Source organism: Scleropages formosus, chromosome 4 (assembly GCF_900964775.1).
Source record: "Scleropages formosus chromosome 4, fSclFor1.1, whole genome shotgun sequence".
Lineage (NCBI taxonomy): Eukaryota > Metazoa > Chordata > Actinopteri > Osteoglossiformes > Osteoglossidae > Scleropages > Scleropages formosus.
In genome coordinates this window covers 8,491,640-8,509,728 of record NC_041809.1, presented here as the reverse complement: position 1 = coordinate 8,509,728, position 18,089 = coordinate 8,491,640, and the positions used below count along the sequence as shown (strand labels likewise).

The window sequence follows — 18,089 nt, the reverse complement described above, 5'->3', positions numbered from 1 at the left end:
GGGGCTTGGCCGGGTCTTGCTCTCTGATGAGTCTGGGGTTCGAGTCCCGCTTGCGGTGCCTTGTGACAGGCTGGCAACCCATCCTGGGTGTGTCCCGTGCCCCATGCCCTTTGTTGCTGGGTTGGGCTCCGGCTCACCGCGACCCCACTTAGGGCAAGCGGCTTCAGCAAGTATGTGTGTAGCTTGTGGGTGTCACAGTACACATTTCGATTGCCCTTATCATGTTTATGTCTCTGAGTAGATGTTCATGACTTCATATTAGGGAAGTAAAATATATATATTTTTACCCTTGCCCAACAGATCAAATTCTGATTCTGATTTATCCAAATTTCCAGTCTTTTTTGACCTGTCTAGCATTCTGCCGCACCCTGGCTAATTTTTTTTTTTTCAGTTTTTTTTTAAAATTAATTTTATTTTTGAATTTGCCCTGTGGCAAAATCACTCCATTGTTGCTCCTGTGTCCAGTGTGACCCAGAGAGAAGCACACTTTCTTTTGACATTGTCTGACCCACCTTCTTTTGCAGCTGAATTAACTAACACATTAAATACCCCCTGGTGTATGAGACCTGAAAAGACAGACTTATATAGAATTTTAATAATGAAGCACTCATATGATAAAGCAATAATCCGAAATAAAGTGAATTAGATTATTAAACTCTGAGCAAATACAATATGTTCTTTTGTAATAAGCATTTATTTTTTTCCCCTCCGTTTATAGCTGTGTTACTCTGAATGTGACTGATTTTCCAGATGATTACCTTTTACATCAGAAAAATCCCATTAGAGTCTTTTTCTACCATAATAATTGCACATTGTCATTACCTCTCCCCGAGCTTATATTAAATAAATAAATAAATAAATTATGGAACCTAGCAAAGTGGTGCATAATTTTTTTGAAATTTGCATGGGAGTTGAAAATGTGAACTGTAGCTGAAAAATAGTCAAGTGTTACCCTTATCACGTTCTGCCCCGTTAATCTCTTATGAGGAAGTTTTTGGCCCTGAGGAAAGATCCAATAATCTATGGATCCATACATTTCATCTCCAATCCCAACTGTTCCGATAAAACCTATAATCAAAATACCTGGAACTTGGCAGAATTTGTACAAACTGCCAGATCAAACACAATCTAATGCTGCACAAACCTATTGCAACTGTTCACTTCACGCTAGCTTATACTGAAAAATTCACTAGGACTACCCTAGGTTGCATCACTCAAGCACTCAAACATCTGAACAAATCGCCAGTGATGCAAACCTGTGAATTGTTTGCATAATGCTTCAGATTATTTTGTGCTGTCATGCTGAAATCTCGGTCGTGACATAACAGCACATACCAAATATTTCAGTTTCTCTCCGTAACACCATACATTGTGCTGTGAAAAAGTATTTCCCCTTTTCTTTTTTATTTATTTTGACATTACGGTTGATCAGCTCTTTTGTCAGTTTTTACACATGTCATTATTTTCCACTCCAAGGAAATGACATAGAAATAATAATGTGACATTTTCCTCAGTCTATAGGAAACAGGGATATGGGGGAAATAACTTTTTTCCACAGAACTATTTTTTTATTGTTATGATATTGTATTTTTAATCTTAATGCATCATCTGATCAAGAATAAAGCGCTCTCAGAAAACTGTCAGGGGCACATGCCATCTGACTAAAATACCTGTTGTATCTGCTGTACCTGGGGAATGTTCCTCATAGAAAGAAGTGGGAGAGGAACATATTTCACAGAGCTTTATTAATTTTTTATTTTTAAATTATTGCTTTCTGACATAGCCCATGCTTTTATCTAAACTGGCATATAGTTTCCACCATTTATACAGCTGGATGATTTATTGGAGAAATTCGGTACCTTACAAAAGGGAACTGGAGTGGGAACTTTTCACAACTTGAGCCGGCAGCCTCGGAGAACGAGTCTGTGTTGTTAACCACTACGCTATGAGCTGCACTATACTGTACATCACCCATGTATACAATGAGGACTTCAATGTTAGTAGGTAGAGCGATTTCCATACCACTGCCTTTTCTTGTGCCCCATTTGTCATTAGGGCTGAGCATGAGAATCTTTCACACTTGGCAATAGCCCCTTTTGGGGGGTTGTATTTTTGTGATGTGAGTGTAATCTGAGGTTCTGTAGTTCTATTAAGAAAAGAGCCTGCCATTCCATTTCATATGTTTGGATATTTCTGTTTAATCAAGTTCCATTTGTGCCGAGCCATTGTTCATGCATTTTTCAGTGTTTAATCATTTGCAACAAACTTTTTTTTTTTTTTTTTCTATTGGAAAGCTGTTTCACTCTCTATTGAAATAATTGAATTTAATAAGGTTTTCATTCTAAATGGCAGCATCTTGACGCTGTACAGTTTCTTCAAATAATTAGCTGTGTCAGATGCTGCATTCGTGAGGTTCAGTAATTATTTTATGCCATTGTCTTGTTTGTGTTGTGCTCCCAAGACTTTTTTTTTTGGTAAAATCTTTGTTCTAGGTCTTTCACAGTGCTTTTTTTTTTTTTTTTTTTTTTTTTTTTAAACTTATTTCAAATGCGGTTTATTTGAGAGGGAGGCAAAAGGAATCAATTTGACTGCAGCAGACATCTAATTCTTGCTACAGATATAGCTGCAAAGTCATAGTAGGTAAGATTTGTGGTGAAATACACCAGTTTACAATCTGAAGGATGTGTCTTCTAGGCTTTCTTAAAGGAAGATACTGTAGTTAATCTGAATTGCCTGAAATCCATATCGTGCTCTATAAGCTGATAAAATCATAACATCTTACATGAAGCAATGTTTACGCAACTTTGTAGGCAGCAGCTAGCTGGGCGTGATGCCATGTCGTGCAACTTCGGCATTGCATGGAGCAATTTGTAAGTAATTCCCAACGCACTCAATGCCCTATCAGAATTATTATAGCGATTTGTTTACTTTTGATGTTACATGTGTGAATTTAAGTTCTAGTGATATTGTGATTTACTTCCAATATCACAGATTTCATTTGATTGTTCAACTGATTTCAGGGAAACTCACAAAACAAAATTGCAACGCACTGGAATGTTTGAGGTCACTGAAGATGTGGAACTTTTTAAGTTATGTAATAAATTTATATTTATTTGTTTAGCAGAAGCCTCTCTCCAAAATTTATGTTATAATGTCTGTGCAGAGGCACAAGTAGCAGTGCTTTGTCCTGGCATTTCGGATAGCCTTGGCTTTTGTAGGTTTTGCCCTGTGGTACAAATGTGTCCTGGGGGGTGCAGTGGCACAGCAGGTTTGGCCAGGTTCTGCTCTCTGGCAGATTTGGGGATTGAGTCCTGCCTGGGGTGCCTTGTGATGGACTGGCATTCCTTCCGAGGTGTGTCCCTTCCCCCTCTAACCTTGTACCCTGTGTTGCTGGGTTAGGCTTTGGCTTACCGTGACCCTGTTCAGGACAAGTGGTTTCAGACAGTGTGTGTGTACAAATGTGTCCAGATTACTAGTCTTCCTGTGATACAAATGTGTCTATTGTGATATTTACTATACATATCTCCTCATTGTGTACATCCCAGAAATGACACATTAAAATGACATCACATCCGGTGTACTACCAACAATTATACAGCTAAATGAATGGCCTCCAGTCACTGATCCCTTGGAGCCTTTTACTTTACTTATAACATGTAGTGTTCAGGTTCCTGAATATGTTTTTAATGCTTTTGTTAGTAAATCACGACTTTGTAACTAGCAGGTTGTCTCATTGGTGATGTGATTCCAAAGTATCTTGTGGACATGGCGGAATACCACGGTTTTTAATGAATGTGATCATTTTTGACTCATAAGATGATAACTGGAAATATTATGAAAAATATTACTTGAAAATCTAATTTTGAGTAGAAATCAATGCATTAAAATATTTCCAACCAGATTTTCTAATTACTGATGTATGGTTGCATGAAGTTTGCTGCATTGTTAATGTAACTTAAGGTAGCTTTAAATGGCATGAATGCGGGTTTGCAGAACTGCTCTAAAATTGAGTACATGCGTTGATACAGTTTCGCCTTTTTTGCTTAGCTTTTATTCGAAGGAAATGTGTGTGACCCCCTGTTGTTTGTTGTAAATCTGCCAGATTGTCACTTGTTTTCTTTTCATTTTTGTTTCTTCTTGTGATAACTAAATTGGAATTCAGAGAAAACTTTTTTTTTCAAATACACTTATACCTTGTCATCTGTGACCTCGCTTTTCATGTTGTCACAGTGACAAATGGCAGTCATTGACAAAGCTTTTAGTCACTTTTAGTATAGTATTGTAGAGTTTAGTAATACAATTCTGTAACAATTTCAATCTGAGCAGTGTTACAAACTTTGCAGTCATGTATGTGAACACTTTCTGCAATTTAGGCATTACAGTAAAATGTGATAATTAGGTACAAAAGATTTTTAAATTGTTCAATTGAACAGTTTTTACCAGTTTCATCAGATTTTTCATTGTTTTTCAGCTTTGTACACTAGTCAGTGATCATAGTGATTTGTTAGTGATTATTAATTTGTTAGTGATTTATTTGTTAACAGTGGTGCCAATGATAACTGCTAAATTGTGCTGCAAAATTAAGATCCAAAACTACCTAAAGTACTGCAGATAAGCACATAATCACTGAGACAATATAATAAGCATAAAATACGCAAAAATTACAAACAGTTATAGTTAGATAAAGCCTCCGCAAAAATCCAGAAGGTTCTCAAGCAACCTGCACATTTTATATTTGAGGTAATGGCCTCAAGTAGTAAACATTGCATGTTCCTGTAGCTCATGTCTTGATGTGTGGCCAATTCTCTGCAACACCTCTCTTCATTTCATTGCACAATTACAAGGGCAGGGAATCTTTAATTCTGGTAATAATTTCCTCTTCATTGTCAGCATGCAATCTATCAAGAAGACAGCTCGATATGTGTTTCATTTAACAAGCTGCCAGAGGCAAGGGATGCTACTAGCCCACTTTGTGGGTTTGTTGCTCCCGCCAAATTCCCACACTGTCTAGCAAGACATAGTCCCTCACTTTTTGCAATGCCTGGACGTTCTTTGTTAACAAGGCCAGATTGAGAGGTTGTTTATTATCCCACATCAAGATCTACAATGAGCAGTCAAGGTAATGTGTCCCTACTGGATCTGCTAGATGGGGAGGTGGATTCATTGCCCTACATAACACAGCATTTCAGGTATTATAATACCATCCAGGACACATCATGCACTACAGTATAGTACCTTCCCTGTCTCTTGGAACCTGCATGTATCTGAAAAAAATAAGACAATGACATACATTTTTTTAGATTTTTTTAATTATTTACCCATTAATGTGGGAGCAATTATTTGTGACTGTAATAGTTCTGGCCAATTTAGGAATAGAACAGGAATGCTGGGTGGATCAGCAAGAGTTTTAGTGCATTTTTTCAAATGTGCTAGAAACTGTCACATCCAGTGCAAGTATATTATATTCAAGTGGTAGAGAAAATACAGAAGAAAAATTAAGAGAAATGACACAAGCAGAGACGTGAAAGGGGACAATTCCAGATAATTCCTTTATCCTACTTTACTAAAAACCGTAATAAAAAAGACATCAGTTGTCGCAAAAGTGTTTCACCAGTTACCAACAGTTCTTTTGCAAATCACCAATAACCAGTAATGACACAACAACCAACTCAACCGAGAAACAGAAAAATGTCATTAAACAATCAAGACAGGATAGGTTTTTATTTTGCTTTGCTCTGCAATTAATAATATGTCTGTTGCAACCAGCCTGTATAAAGGATTACATTTCATCCCCATTTGCTCCCCTGATGCCATTTTGTTATTAGGTAAGGGAATCTGAATTGCAAATAAATTATATTTTCAGCGGATTTAATTTGTCGACCATTGGATTGTATTTACATTGCATTTTGAGTTTTACATTTTCCTTTCAATTCAGCATTTTACTTTTATTTATTTATTTCCCCCACTATTATCTTTTGTCCTTTTAGTTTGTTTGTGTTTGCCATCTGTGCACCTGTGTGGAACCAGCTGCTCCTTCACAGTGTCTACAGATCTGTTATGATTGGGGTCCAGTGTGAAGGCTTTGTTTCTCCTTCAGTTGGGAGCATGTATGAAAAAAGCTAGCTGACAAATTCTTATTATAACATTAATGAAAGAGTCCGTTTAAACAAGTTATTAGGTAAGGCACTAACAACCATTGAGAAGCACATTATGAAAAACAAAGTCTTTGGGTGCAACAGTAATTGTTCTTAGAAGAGTTTATCGACATGGTCGTTTGGTCAGGATCATGGTTTTTTTCGTCATCTACGATTTTATGTGACAAACACCTTTGATCAAGATTTTATATCAATAAACAACTGAAAGTGCAGATCACATCCTACCAAAGTTTTCTGTACTGTTCTGCTTGGACCATTTTCTCAAACACACTCACAGGCTGGTCAGCTCAGTTCATACCAAACAAAGCACAATAACAGTCAGCAGAAGAAGTGAAACAGAGTAGCCTTTACCGTTTATCTTCACTTTCACTGTTTCTGCTTCTGAGCTTGGGCACACCATTACCCACAATCACTCTGTAATTGCTAGCCTGAACAAGTGGAGCCTGTCTGTGCCCAGGTCTCCACTCGCAGTATTGTTTCCTCAACCTCGCACCGCTCACATCCGCAGACCTGTCGCTCAGCTGGTAAAGTGGTTTGGGACTCTGATGGGGTCTTATTTCAACATGACCAACGCCACCAGCTGCCCAGTTCCACAGAAAGGCTGATGGCTAAAATTGTGGACCTCTTCAGTGGAGGTGGTGAACAGCAGAAAGTAGTCACAGGATGAAGAAATGAGTACTTTATTGTTATTATTATTCTTGTTGCTGTTGTTGTTTTTAATTCTTATTTATCTGACATATTTTTTTACAGCACAACTTACAGGGATACTTTAGAATTAGACTTGAATAAAGTAATTATCGGGGTTAAAGAGGACCCTCAGGTGCCATTATTTAAATGCAATAAGTTTTTCCTTTTGCTATTATTTATTCATATTTTTATTTTGGAATCAATATTTAAATGATGAATTTAATAAGCTTAATGAGCAACTAGTATTCCTCTTTAATTCAGTTCTATTATGCAGTGATTGCCAGCAAAAAAAAGAAAAAAAAAAAAAAAAAAAACCTCAGTTGCTAAAGTTAAACTTATTTCTGTACCAAATCCTTTGGTTCATTTTTGCATTTTATTATGATAAATTCCCTTTTCCTTAGTAATTGCTGAGACATTTACTGAATATTCATATTTTATATTATATGTTGCGTACCATAGCATGCAACAGTGGTGAGGGGAACAAAAGCCCATTTTAGCTTCCAGTCACATCAATTCACAAGGCAAACAGCTCAGAGTATTAAAGTGACCCCAGCTCAGGCTCTGTTGCATGAGACAAGTGGAACACAAGTGAGCAGTTGGATTCTTTCCAGAAACGGTCTTCAGTGATGTTTCCAAATAAGAGAGGAGAATCAGGATGCCTCTGCAAACAAAGGAGTGTGGGATTTATGGTACTATGAAATGCTAAATCAATATGCATCCCCCTTGCAAAAAAAGTGTGTTATCCCTGCCATCCAGGGGGTGACATCCCAACAAGGTTCAGTTGGTATTAATCTTCCTCCCACAGAGGCGTCTCCGCAGAGCTGTGGGTGATAATCTGTCGGGTGTAACTTTTGACTCGAGACAGGCCCCTCGGCCAATCTGCAGCACATCACCTTGGCCAAAGAATGTGCTGTCAAAAGTTCTCAATATTGCTGATAACAGTATTTATCATTATTTCTTTTTCCAGTCTACTTTTCGATACTGCCAGATATCTTACTGTCGCTCTTAGCTGTTTATAGACTCAAGGGTCCAGTGGCAGGGCCCTTCTAGGAATTTGAGCCAAAAGCACATTTTTATTTACATTTATTTATTTACCTTTTATCCAAAGCCCCTTTCATGCTAAAAGAATGTGAAGCTGTAAGTCCTTTTCAATAAAAAAGTGGTCATAAGCATGCAAACAAATATTGCAAATACAATGGAATGAGTGCAGTCTCACTCCACACAGTGCATCAAAGTGCAATCAGACTAAACAATGGGGTAGCTTAGCAGAAAGCTCATCCTAGGGTCCATATTCCATACTCGCATCTTAACAATTTAGCATTGCAACGAAGCTACAGCCTAAAGCCACACAGTATATAAATGCAGTTACGCCCCCAGGAGAATCGTTGCGTTTTTTTTTTTCTTTTAATATTGCATGCTTTGTCTTCAGGAAACAGCCATTCAGACATAATATCAAACTAAATGCACCAGGACTGTTTTGTGCCTCAGTAAGCTGTGCAATCTATTTCTGAGCCTCGGCATTCTTAGCCTGCTGCAAAGAGTAACTCCCACCATTATTCTGAGGCAGCTTGAAAGAAATCCGGCATTAAGCAGACGGAGCGGAAAGTAAAATTTTTCCAGTTGTGCCTATTGATATTGCACAAAATATTTGCAGGTAAACTTCTAACCTGATGTGCAATACAGACCAAGGAGCAGCCAGTTTTAGGGGGATATTGGGGGATTGTGTTATGATACTGTACAGTATTTTGTGTTTCTGCATCAAAGCTAAAGGTTAGAAATCATACTGTATATGGCACATCGTTGACATATTGAAATCAGCCCCCCATTACTTGCTTGTTCTCTTCCCCACGAGTCAAAGTTTGCTGACAAAAGTGTCCAGGGAGCTATTAGAATTGAGTGTGTTTGAATGGAAATTAATTTGACGTGCACTTCATAAATTATTACAGTGCAGTCCGTTCTGTGCAGGTGCCTCTCAATCAGTAATTCTAGTAATAATACCGTGTCGGTGAGGAATGGCATTAAAGGTTAATTTTGCATCAGCTTTGTTTGTTTAGTATGCAGTCGCAGCAAAATTATTGCTGCCATGTTAATAATTAAAATAAACCTCCAGGCAAGGAGCGCTACAAGTGACTGATGTAGTGAAAATCAGATGATGTCATATATGAAATGATATTTGCATTTAGGTATGAAAAGAATGATCAGTCAACCCTTGAACAGTTAAATTGCAGAAGCACTTGCATTAATGGTCTAAAGTCCGGGGTAAAAAGTGAATTAGATTGCTCTTGATGTCAGCTTAGCAGTTATCGCACAGTCACCCTGTCAGATTTGCTGTTTATGTATCTTCCACCTGCCATGGGCAGTTTGACAGTTTTTAACCTTTTGTCACTACCTGTCACATGTCCTTCTACAGATCGCCAGAAAAGGGATGAATGAATTTGCAGTAGCAGTGCTCATGCTCTTTCTGGATGCAGTTGTCTTTGTTGTCAATATTTTGCCTTCATCTTATTCTTTTATTTTGCCTTCATCTGCCCATAGTTTTCTCTTTGGTCTTTATCAAGGGCAAATTTATGTTCAGTTTGACACAAGTGAATTACTACACAATTACTAAATCATTTCTTTAATGCCAGCAAGCACAGATAAAGCATTTGTACGGAGACAGGTGCCTTCTGAGTAATTAAAAATCGTGATTCATGGTTGTGGCGATCCATCATGCCTAATCAATTAGCAGCATTCTATCTGGCCTTGCACAGCCCTGGTCTGGTCAGATGGGTCCAGCAACGCTTCGAGAAGCGAAGCTGCATGCATGCTAACCAGGCCTTCAAAAGGAGATGAATGTTCAATAAGTGTGGAGAGGAGGCCTCTCTTTTCATCTGGGGGAGGTGGGGGGCTCATCAGATCAGAGGACAGGAACGGAGAAGAAAACTCTGGAGATCAAACAGACAAAGTTAATCAGCAGAGGACTGAAGACACACGGAGACGTGGAGGATCTCCAAGTCGGTCCTCCTCTCCTCTGTCCTCATCCGAACCATCCCTCCCACCCTCTCTCACCATAGCATGTGGAGAAAACTCTCCTGGGCTTTGCTTGTCAGGGAGAAATAGGTGGGAGAGGACAGGTGACAGGTACAGGCGAAAGGACGAATGGTCCGTTAGGCCCGATGCACTGTAACAGGGCCATGGGGAGACCTGGGAGCAATTCGTCATGTCTTCACGGAGGGAAAAATGAACAAAGGGACACAATTCAGGCCCTCCACCTCAAACAAAGGTAACGCTTGTGAGGAATATTCAAAATATGAAACATTTTTTTCCCACTTTGATAGGTTGTTTACTTCTGTTACAAAGCACTTCATCAACAACAGAACACAGCAACACAAAGACAAAACAATGCAGCGAGGAATTACAAATACGTCCACATGCATAAAACATGGTGAAACAGTGACAGTGTTTCACAGTTGTGATAACACGGGACGAAGAAGTTCCAGAAGAATGACCAGTGTTTCCAGAATTCCTTTGTGTTAATTTTGCACCCATAAATCTACAGATGGAAGTTGTTGTAGACCATAGCAATGACATACATTTCTTTGCCAAGTATGTAAGAGTAATCAGCTTATGTTCCATTGCTTAATCAAAAATAGCATTCTGGTCATGATTTAACAAGGGGGACAAATCAAACTTTTTCAGTAAAGATTTTTCTGAATGATTGAGGGAACACTGTTCTGGTAATCTTGTATCCTGTCACATTCCCAGAATAAATGCATCAAAGTGCCAAGAAAATATAAGTATATACAGTCATCCATGAGATGATGCCCGTTCGGATAATGAGAATTCAATTTTATGAGAAGCTTCATTTAATAGCCCTGTTTCAGCTTTCTTCAGATTTACTAGGACCAAATTTGGATTTCACACACCTCCAAACAGCTGAACAGCATAAGTTGTTTATTTTTACATTTATTCATTTAGTAGTGGTTCTACTCTAAAGTGACATACAATGATTATTAACTAGTGTTTATCGTATACCTTGATCCAAAGTGCACCAGGGTAAAAATCCACACTTAGTATTGGCCATTGGCATACGTTTCTTATGGGTAACCCTGGACTTTATGCAGCACCTCAGCCCTTGCTTGGACTAATAGAAGAAACATCTTGACAACACTGATAAACTTTGGAGAAGAAAGGCCACTTCAGAATTTCAATAAACACTTGTGGACCACACAAAAATACAGACACATAGTTGAGCTGAATATAGCATGTGTCTGCAAATTTAAAAAAAAAAAGAAAAAAAACCCATCCAGATGCTAAATTCAGATGGGAGAAGAATTCTAGGACACAAACAGATCAACAAAATGAAATATTCAGAATGCGTGAGTACCACATCATTGTTCCAAAATCAACTTTTGCTTCTGCTTTAAAAGATCAAACCTTTAATCAAAGGTTCATATTATAGTGCTCCCAAGACTTGAAAATGGTTTTGACATCTTTTAGATTTGCACGACATTTATTTTTCAGACATGCAGGTAATACTTCTAATCTGAACTTCCTCTGAGCTCTTTTTCACTATAGGAAGGGAGGTGGACTACATTCCGTCCATGAAAGAGTATCAGCACCGCATTGAATTAACTGGATCTTAAGGAATGAAAGACGACAATCTAAAGAGGCTTGATACCTTGGGAGTGTTTCTGTTTCAAAAGATGAGTCCAGTTCTACCGTAAGAAGAGCAAAATTGAGGTTGGCGAATTAATACTCTTTGCAGAAAGTCAAAGAAAAAGGAAAAGCAAAGAGATTCTCGTTATATTGTTCAATCACACACCCTCTCCCTGGCTGTTGAAATTCATTATAGGTGATGCACTGGATGAAAGGTTTCAAAATCCAATTCACACTGCTCACTTTTGCACTGACACACGTCCATCAACTCCAAATTGAACAATGTCGCTGAAAATTCTTTGGCAGCATGTGAATAATAAGAGAAAGATGTGAAAACGTCAATGTGTCCAAACTAAAAAGGAGCCTTTATGTTTTTTTTTTTTTTTTTTTCAAACAAATAGGTGAGTTAGCGTCCCCTCCTAACTTACAGTCTGGTTATTCTGTCTTTACAGCACAGGAGCAAAATTTTGGCAGCAAGTTTCTACACGTGTTCCTAAAAGACGGAAGGCCTGCCCTCAAACTCGGATGTGGTGGCAACCACATTCTGACCAGGGAGACGAGTCGAAAGATCTCTGGTGACAGGTTGACCCCAATTACAGTCCGGTGAGTAGTACACTCTTATCATTTTAACGCTGCCTGAGGTGAGGTGAAGTGCAATATAAAGTGAAATGTAATATGTCAGTATTGTCTTTGTCTGTTTGCCTGTACAACATAAATAGCTCCCAAGGATTGCATTGCAAGTGCATAAAATTTTACACCGTGATGCTTGTAAATGTGTCATGTGTTGCAGTGCAGTATATATGTGAGCTGTATACATGCCTAAATAGTAGAAATGCTCAAACATTTAAAAAAAGTATTAATATGGCAATCATATGTCTGTACGTAGCTAGTATCTGATGGCTACCCAAAACAGTGTATGTGTTTTGTAGATTGTGTTTTACTTTTTAAAGTAGTTTAATTTTTGATGGTTGGAACCATCAAAATTTTGTTTTAACCAAAGGTTGCAGAGCAGTTTAATGGTTTTTAACATGATAAGTTCAGTTGCACTTTGACAATCACATTAAAACAGAGTTATGCATCAGAAATGGATGACTACCGGCATCATACCACATTTGCAATCGATTTATGAGCAGGGTCAGGACACTTAAAGTAACACAACTTCTTCGCTCGTAAGTTTTATGAAACTGTCAAATAGATATTATCACTGCTTCAAGACAATAATACATAATTGGCAAAATTTTGAATTCTGGTCAATAAAATGTTCTAAATAGTCACTCGTATCGCTGAGACTGAGTGAGTTGCTGTTAGAGAAAAATATTTTTGCCTCATGCATTATTTGGATGTGAACCCAAGTAGTACTTACATATATCTTAGTTTAATCCTTATAACATCCAGATTTAGTATGATCTCTTTTAACCACTTCTTGAGTAAATAATACACTTCTGATGCTGCCCTTTAAATGACTGATGACATTATTGCTGTATTATCAGATGAGGAAAATGCAAAAAAGTTTTTCAACAATATTTCAGTTTTGTATGTAATGTCTTGTAGGAAGACATTGTCTAGACTACATACCAAGTTACATAAATAACTGTTATGATGAAACACCTTGACGTCACACCCCAGGTTGCCCTTTACATGTTTTTTATGGGGGGTGGGGGTTATAATACTGGGGAAAAATAGATCAGAACACAAACATTTTTTGTGCAAAAATGAGCATTTTGTCAGTAGGGGCCACAGTGTCTCTCATGGAATTACAAGAGAGCTAAATTGGCAATAACCTACATGACATCTCTTATATAACAGTCTCTTCCTATTCTAGTTGTCAGAAATGCCAAAGGAGCTGTCTGACAGATGTTGCTTTGGCACTGATGAGCTCTGACAGTATTGACCCTGGAAGAGACATTTGAATGGCTTTCTATATTGTTACCTTTTCAAGAAAATTCCTGAAACGCTTTAACGCCATGTAGACAACATGTGTTCCTTCTTCTGTGTGCTCCTTGCAAGTGTGACCTAATAGTAGCAACTCTATTATTTTTCCATTATTTGCTGGTCTACTTTCTGTCTAAAATGATGAATCTATTGCCCACATAAACTGTCCCAAAGCTCAAAAAAGGCTGGTAGAGAATTACCCTGAGGATTGCATCAAAGGGCTTTGATTTAGGCTGAGTTTTTTTTGAATTCCGTACAAGTTTCTCTTTTTTAATCTGAAAGTGGCACTGAGAAACTTACTTTTTATAATTAACCTATATTAAAAGTGTGAAGAGCAGCAGTCACAAACCATTCAACAATCAAAGATCTTGGAATATAAATGTTATACATTTTGTACCTAATATTGCAATGTGTATTCAGCACAATATTTTCTTTCCACTTCTGATTGACGCCACATGAGCAACAAAGACAAAAACACCTGGCAATTTGTGTTCACTGGATTAAATTAAATATATTTGAGTCAAGCAAACAAAAGAGATCATAGTCATGACATGTGCATAATTTCAGGTCCAATGTTGCTGGTTGAGCTCCAAATCCAGAAGGAGTCCTTTTGTAGTACCCAGAATCCATCTAATAAATCACACAGATGTAAATGCATAAATACAAGACATTTTAGGTAAAACTACTGGATAAACTGATCTTTGGAGGATTCATAGAGTAAATGGCACTCTAAATGTATAATATTCAAAAGATGCAGTGTTAGAGCCATTGCCTTGTACTGAAAAGGTTGAATCCCTGCTCTTACTATAATAATGCCACACCATTGATCAAGGTACTTACATGAACTGACACAGTAAAAAAGACCTGGCTATATAAATGAATAAATAATTGTAAGTAGATTAGTGTATAAGTCTAACCCTGTAACTCACAAGTGTGTCAATTCAATGGCGGTTAATACAAGTAAAGTCAATAGAAGTTTTTTTTTTAATTCTTCATATTAGTAAGGTCCTAGGCCTCCTGTTTTTGCTGGAATATCATGTGATATCCAGTCAAGGATGGCCTTGAACAGGTGTGTACCTGTGACATTCCCTTTTGTTAAGTAGGGTTGAAGATGATTCTATTTTGACAGGGACCATCACCTTAGACACCTCCACAGTCTTCTTCTCACCTTCAAGGCAGGTCCAGATGACATGGTAACAATTTTCACTGCCTCAGCCTCAGACAGATGCAATCTTAGGGTGACATCCAGTTCAGAGTCACAGCAGTGTCCTCTTGTAGCAAGATATCTCAGAATAAGCACAAAAAAAGATCCATGTTTACATGACGACCACAGTTCAGAAAAGATTTTTCCATGTTTCCGTGCAATTTTCTGATATTTCACACAGCCTACTACTTAGGGCATGTTGTGAGGTCTACTGTTTATTTTATCATGTCCTGTATGTAAAAGAAACACGAGTTGGTTTTGTTCTGCTGTGTCTGTGAGGGCTGTGGTTCATCCTTTAACAAAAGGGTATGTAAATAATGGAAGGGGCATTGGAACGGAACGGATGCTGCGAAAATGGCTTTAAATGATTTATCTTGCCATTTTACGGTGGGGGGAAAAACAAAAAACAAAAATGCGCTCTCTCAGTGAAATCTATAAAGGATAAGGTCATGTCAAAACCCCCGCAGCTATCATTGTCTACTTCGATCCATGGAAGTATTGTCTCCAAAGCAAGTACTATTTTCCTTGAAAAAATAAATCCAGCATTATAAGATTTTATGTTCAAACTATCATATCCTTTACACTAGAAACATGGATGTGGAGTTCATGAGAAGTCGATTCAACATTACTTGACTTCCACCTATTTGAAATTTCTGCCAATTTGGTCAAGATGCTGATTAGAAAAATCTGAATATGTTTATAATGCACCAGCCCACCTCCCAATCTTGTCCCTGTTTAGATATTTGGGAGGCAATAGAGCCAAACTTGGTCCCGACTCACAATTTTCCTCGTTAAGGATCCTACTGAAGTCATGAAAAGATTAAGATGTTACCCTGGGTTCCTTGCCAAATTCCCAATCTGGCTTTTTCCATCTACCTCTGCTGAGCTAATTAGCTAATTAGCAGTCCTCGCCTCTCCGCTGCAACTGGTCTATCATGAGCGTTCTGGTGCAAAATGCCTACTCCACCCAGATGGTTGTGGTACTCTCACATGGTAAATGAGTTACTCTTCTCATCGGTCCTCTGATCATGGCTCTCATTCTTACACTTCCAAGGTGTAGAGAAGATGGATGTCACTAGAAATGAACTAACTGACAGATGACGAGATCCGGCGGCACTTTAGAGGTTAGGAGGAGGTGCTACAGAATGATAGACTCCCCTAGTACCACAATAACATGTTACAACCCAGGGCAAGAAAAAGGGACAGCCCACAGTCAGTAACAAGCAGTGCAGTGGTTATAAAAATTGCCTAAACAATTGAAGGACCAAGATTTCACCCCCCGCACTCTTGCTGTAGTTCTCGAGAATAAGGTACCTACCCAGATTCTGCTCCAGTAAAAATTACCCCACTTACAAAAAGAGTAAATCTGTCTAGATAGCTTAGTATAGTATGCAAATCAAACACTGGTATCAACTAGAGAAAAGCTTCAGCTAATTGATTTAATAATAAAAAATAATTGCAGGCTTGCCCATCAGCTAGAGCCGAGTTCAAACGGGAAGTAAATATGAGAACATGTCAGTACCCAGTAAAAAATGGCTCTCAGACACAAAGAGAAACATAAAAATTTACTTTACACACATCATCTTCTATAAATGTTCACCCTTTCAAACAGCTGTGTCAATCCATCCCATAGACTGAGTCATAACACATTCTTTAAAGATTCTTAACAGAAATGTCTCTGGATTCAAGGTTGACAGGTGTAAAAAAATGTATTTTTAATATTTATAAGTTCACTAACTTAGTAACATGAAACTTAGTTAAAAAATGCTTCATCAGTTTGAGCATCTAAATTATCCATCAGTTGGTGGCTGAAATGTGAAGTGACAAGGTTCTTATCTTAAAAAGAAATGGACTCGTACCTCCTTTACTGTGCCACAATTTACCCACCAGGATTTTATTAGATGCAACTGAGGACTGTGGAAGATTTTATCAGCTAAAACAATATCATCAGTTCCCTTTTCATGGTTGTGTAAAAAAAAAAAGTCAGATTACAGAATGACAGCAGTTTGATTTATTACTTTCATTTAGAAAATTAGATTGTAAACTTCCCCATCTCTCTCTGCAGAGGGTCAGGGAGAGGGCCACTTGATAATTGCATAACAAGAATTGTGGCTGCAAAAAGGTGTAAAATGGTAATTTGTTTGAATTGGCACTAACCCCTGTCCGCAGAAGAATCTCTACCTCCTGTCCTAATAACCGTTTTTCATGTTTGGATGTGACTCTGACTTGGACTTTGTTTTCAAAAGCCAATCGTTTTAGTCAGTCTATGGCACAAATAAAGTTAGTCCGTATCAAGGGAGCAGATACAGATGATACCGGCACTGGTGAAAATGTGTATCATGCTATTACTACATCTATGCTTATTCATTTAGCAGACAGTTTCGTGTTCTCCAAAGTGACTTACAATCTTAAGTTTACTTTACTCCTTTTACAGGTTGGTAAGCTTAGAAATTTAGGGAGTGTAATGTGCTTAATAGTAGCACTCCAGTACAAGGGATTTGGACTTTGGGGACATACAAGACCAAAACCAAAGTCTGCAGGTGTAACCACTATTCTATGCAGGTCAGTTCTGAGCTTTAAGATGAAGGTGTGTATATACTGTAATATAGTGCCACACGTACACACACACACAATGTACTCTCTATAAAAACACACAGTGGCTTCTTGTGCCAGGTAACGGTCGAATTACAAGTTCTCAAAGGTACAGTCATTTTTTTCTGATTATGATTGTGTTGAAAATCAATGTATAGACGGACTCCCAGTCCCAAAGGCTGAGGTGTGTGTGTGTGGGGGGGTGGGTGGGTGTGTATTTGTCTGTCTCTTTGTTTTGCCCAACATAAAAAACATGCTTGTTGCATTGTGCCAGATGTTGGTTGAAATTTTGTCACCAATGCCATTTTTATTATAACCAGTGGTGTCTCTGCTTTCTAAGACAGTACTCGTTCCCTTTACTATTAAACAAGTGGTTAATTGCTTTTGGCACGGTGGGTTCAGCCAGTGTCCCTCTGTATGGCGGGTCTGGGGTTCGAGCCCTGCTTGGGGTGCTTTGCGACAGACTGGCGTCCCATCCGGGGCGTGTCCCCTTCGGCTTTGCGTCCTGTGTTGCCGGGCACGGCTCCGTCTCGTCACGACCCTGCTAAGGACAAGCGGTTGTTGACGATGAATGGATGTAATTGCTTTACAGAATTGTTACACAAGGTCAGCACTCACTCATTTTTTAAACTAATGCTATAATGCGGTAGCATTAGTTTTTATCGAACTTGTGGACTCATTTTGCTGTTCCAGCTTTTAAACCAAGGCCTAATTATAGAAGCTAGAGATTAGTGTGCCATGTTTTACCTCTGTACTTGACAACTTGCCTTAATTTTGACCTAGGTCTTTTGCAAAGAATTCCTATGTGTGGGAAGTGTGTGTTGGCCAACGACGAGCCCCCCCAGTCCAGAAATCCCAGCACTGCCATCACCTGTCTCCAG

The 18,089-nt window shown here is 38.4% G+C and overlaps 1 protein-coding gene across 1 annotated transcript in view; it reads left to right on the top strand.

Moving 5' to 3' along the window:
- Positions 1-11,467, top strand: part of eys (eyes shut homolog) — a 33,703-nt gene extending 22,236 nt beyond the window's left edge. Inside the window, exon 5 of the mRNA XM_018749305.2 lies at positions 11,400-11,467. Coding sequence (XP_018604821.1) covers positions 11,400-11,467 — 68 coding nt within the window. The remainder of the gene's footprint in view (positions 1-11,399) is intronic.
- The last annotated feature ends 6,622 nt before the right edge of the window (positions 11,468-18,089 follow it).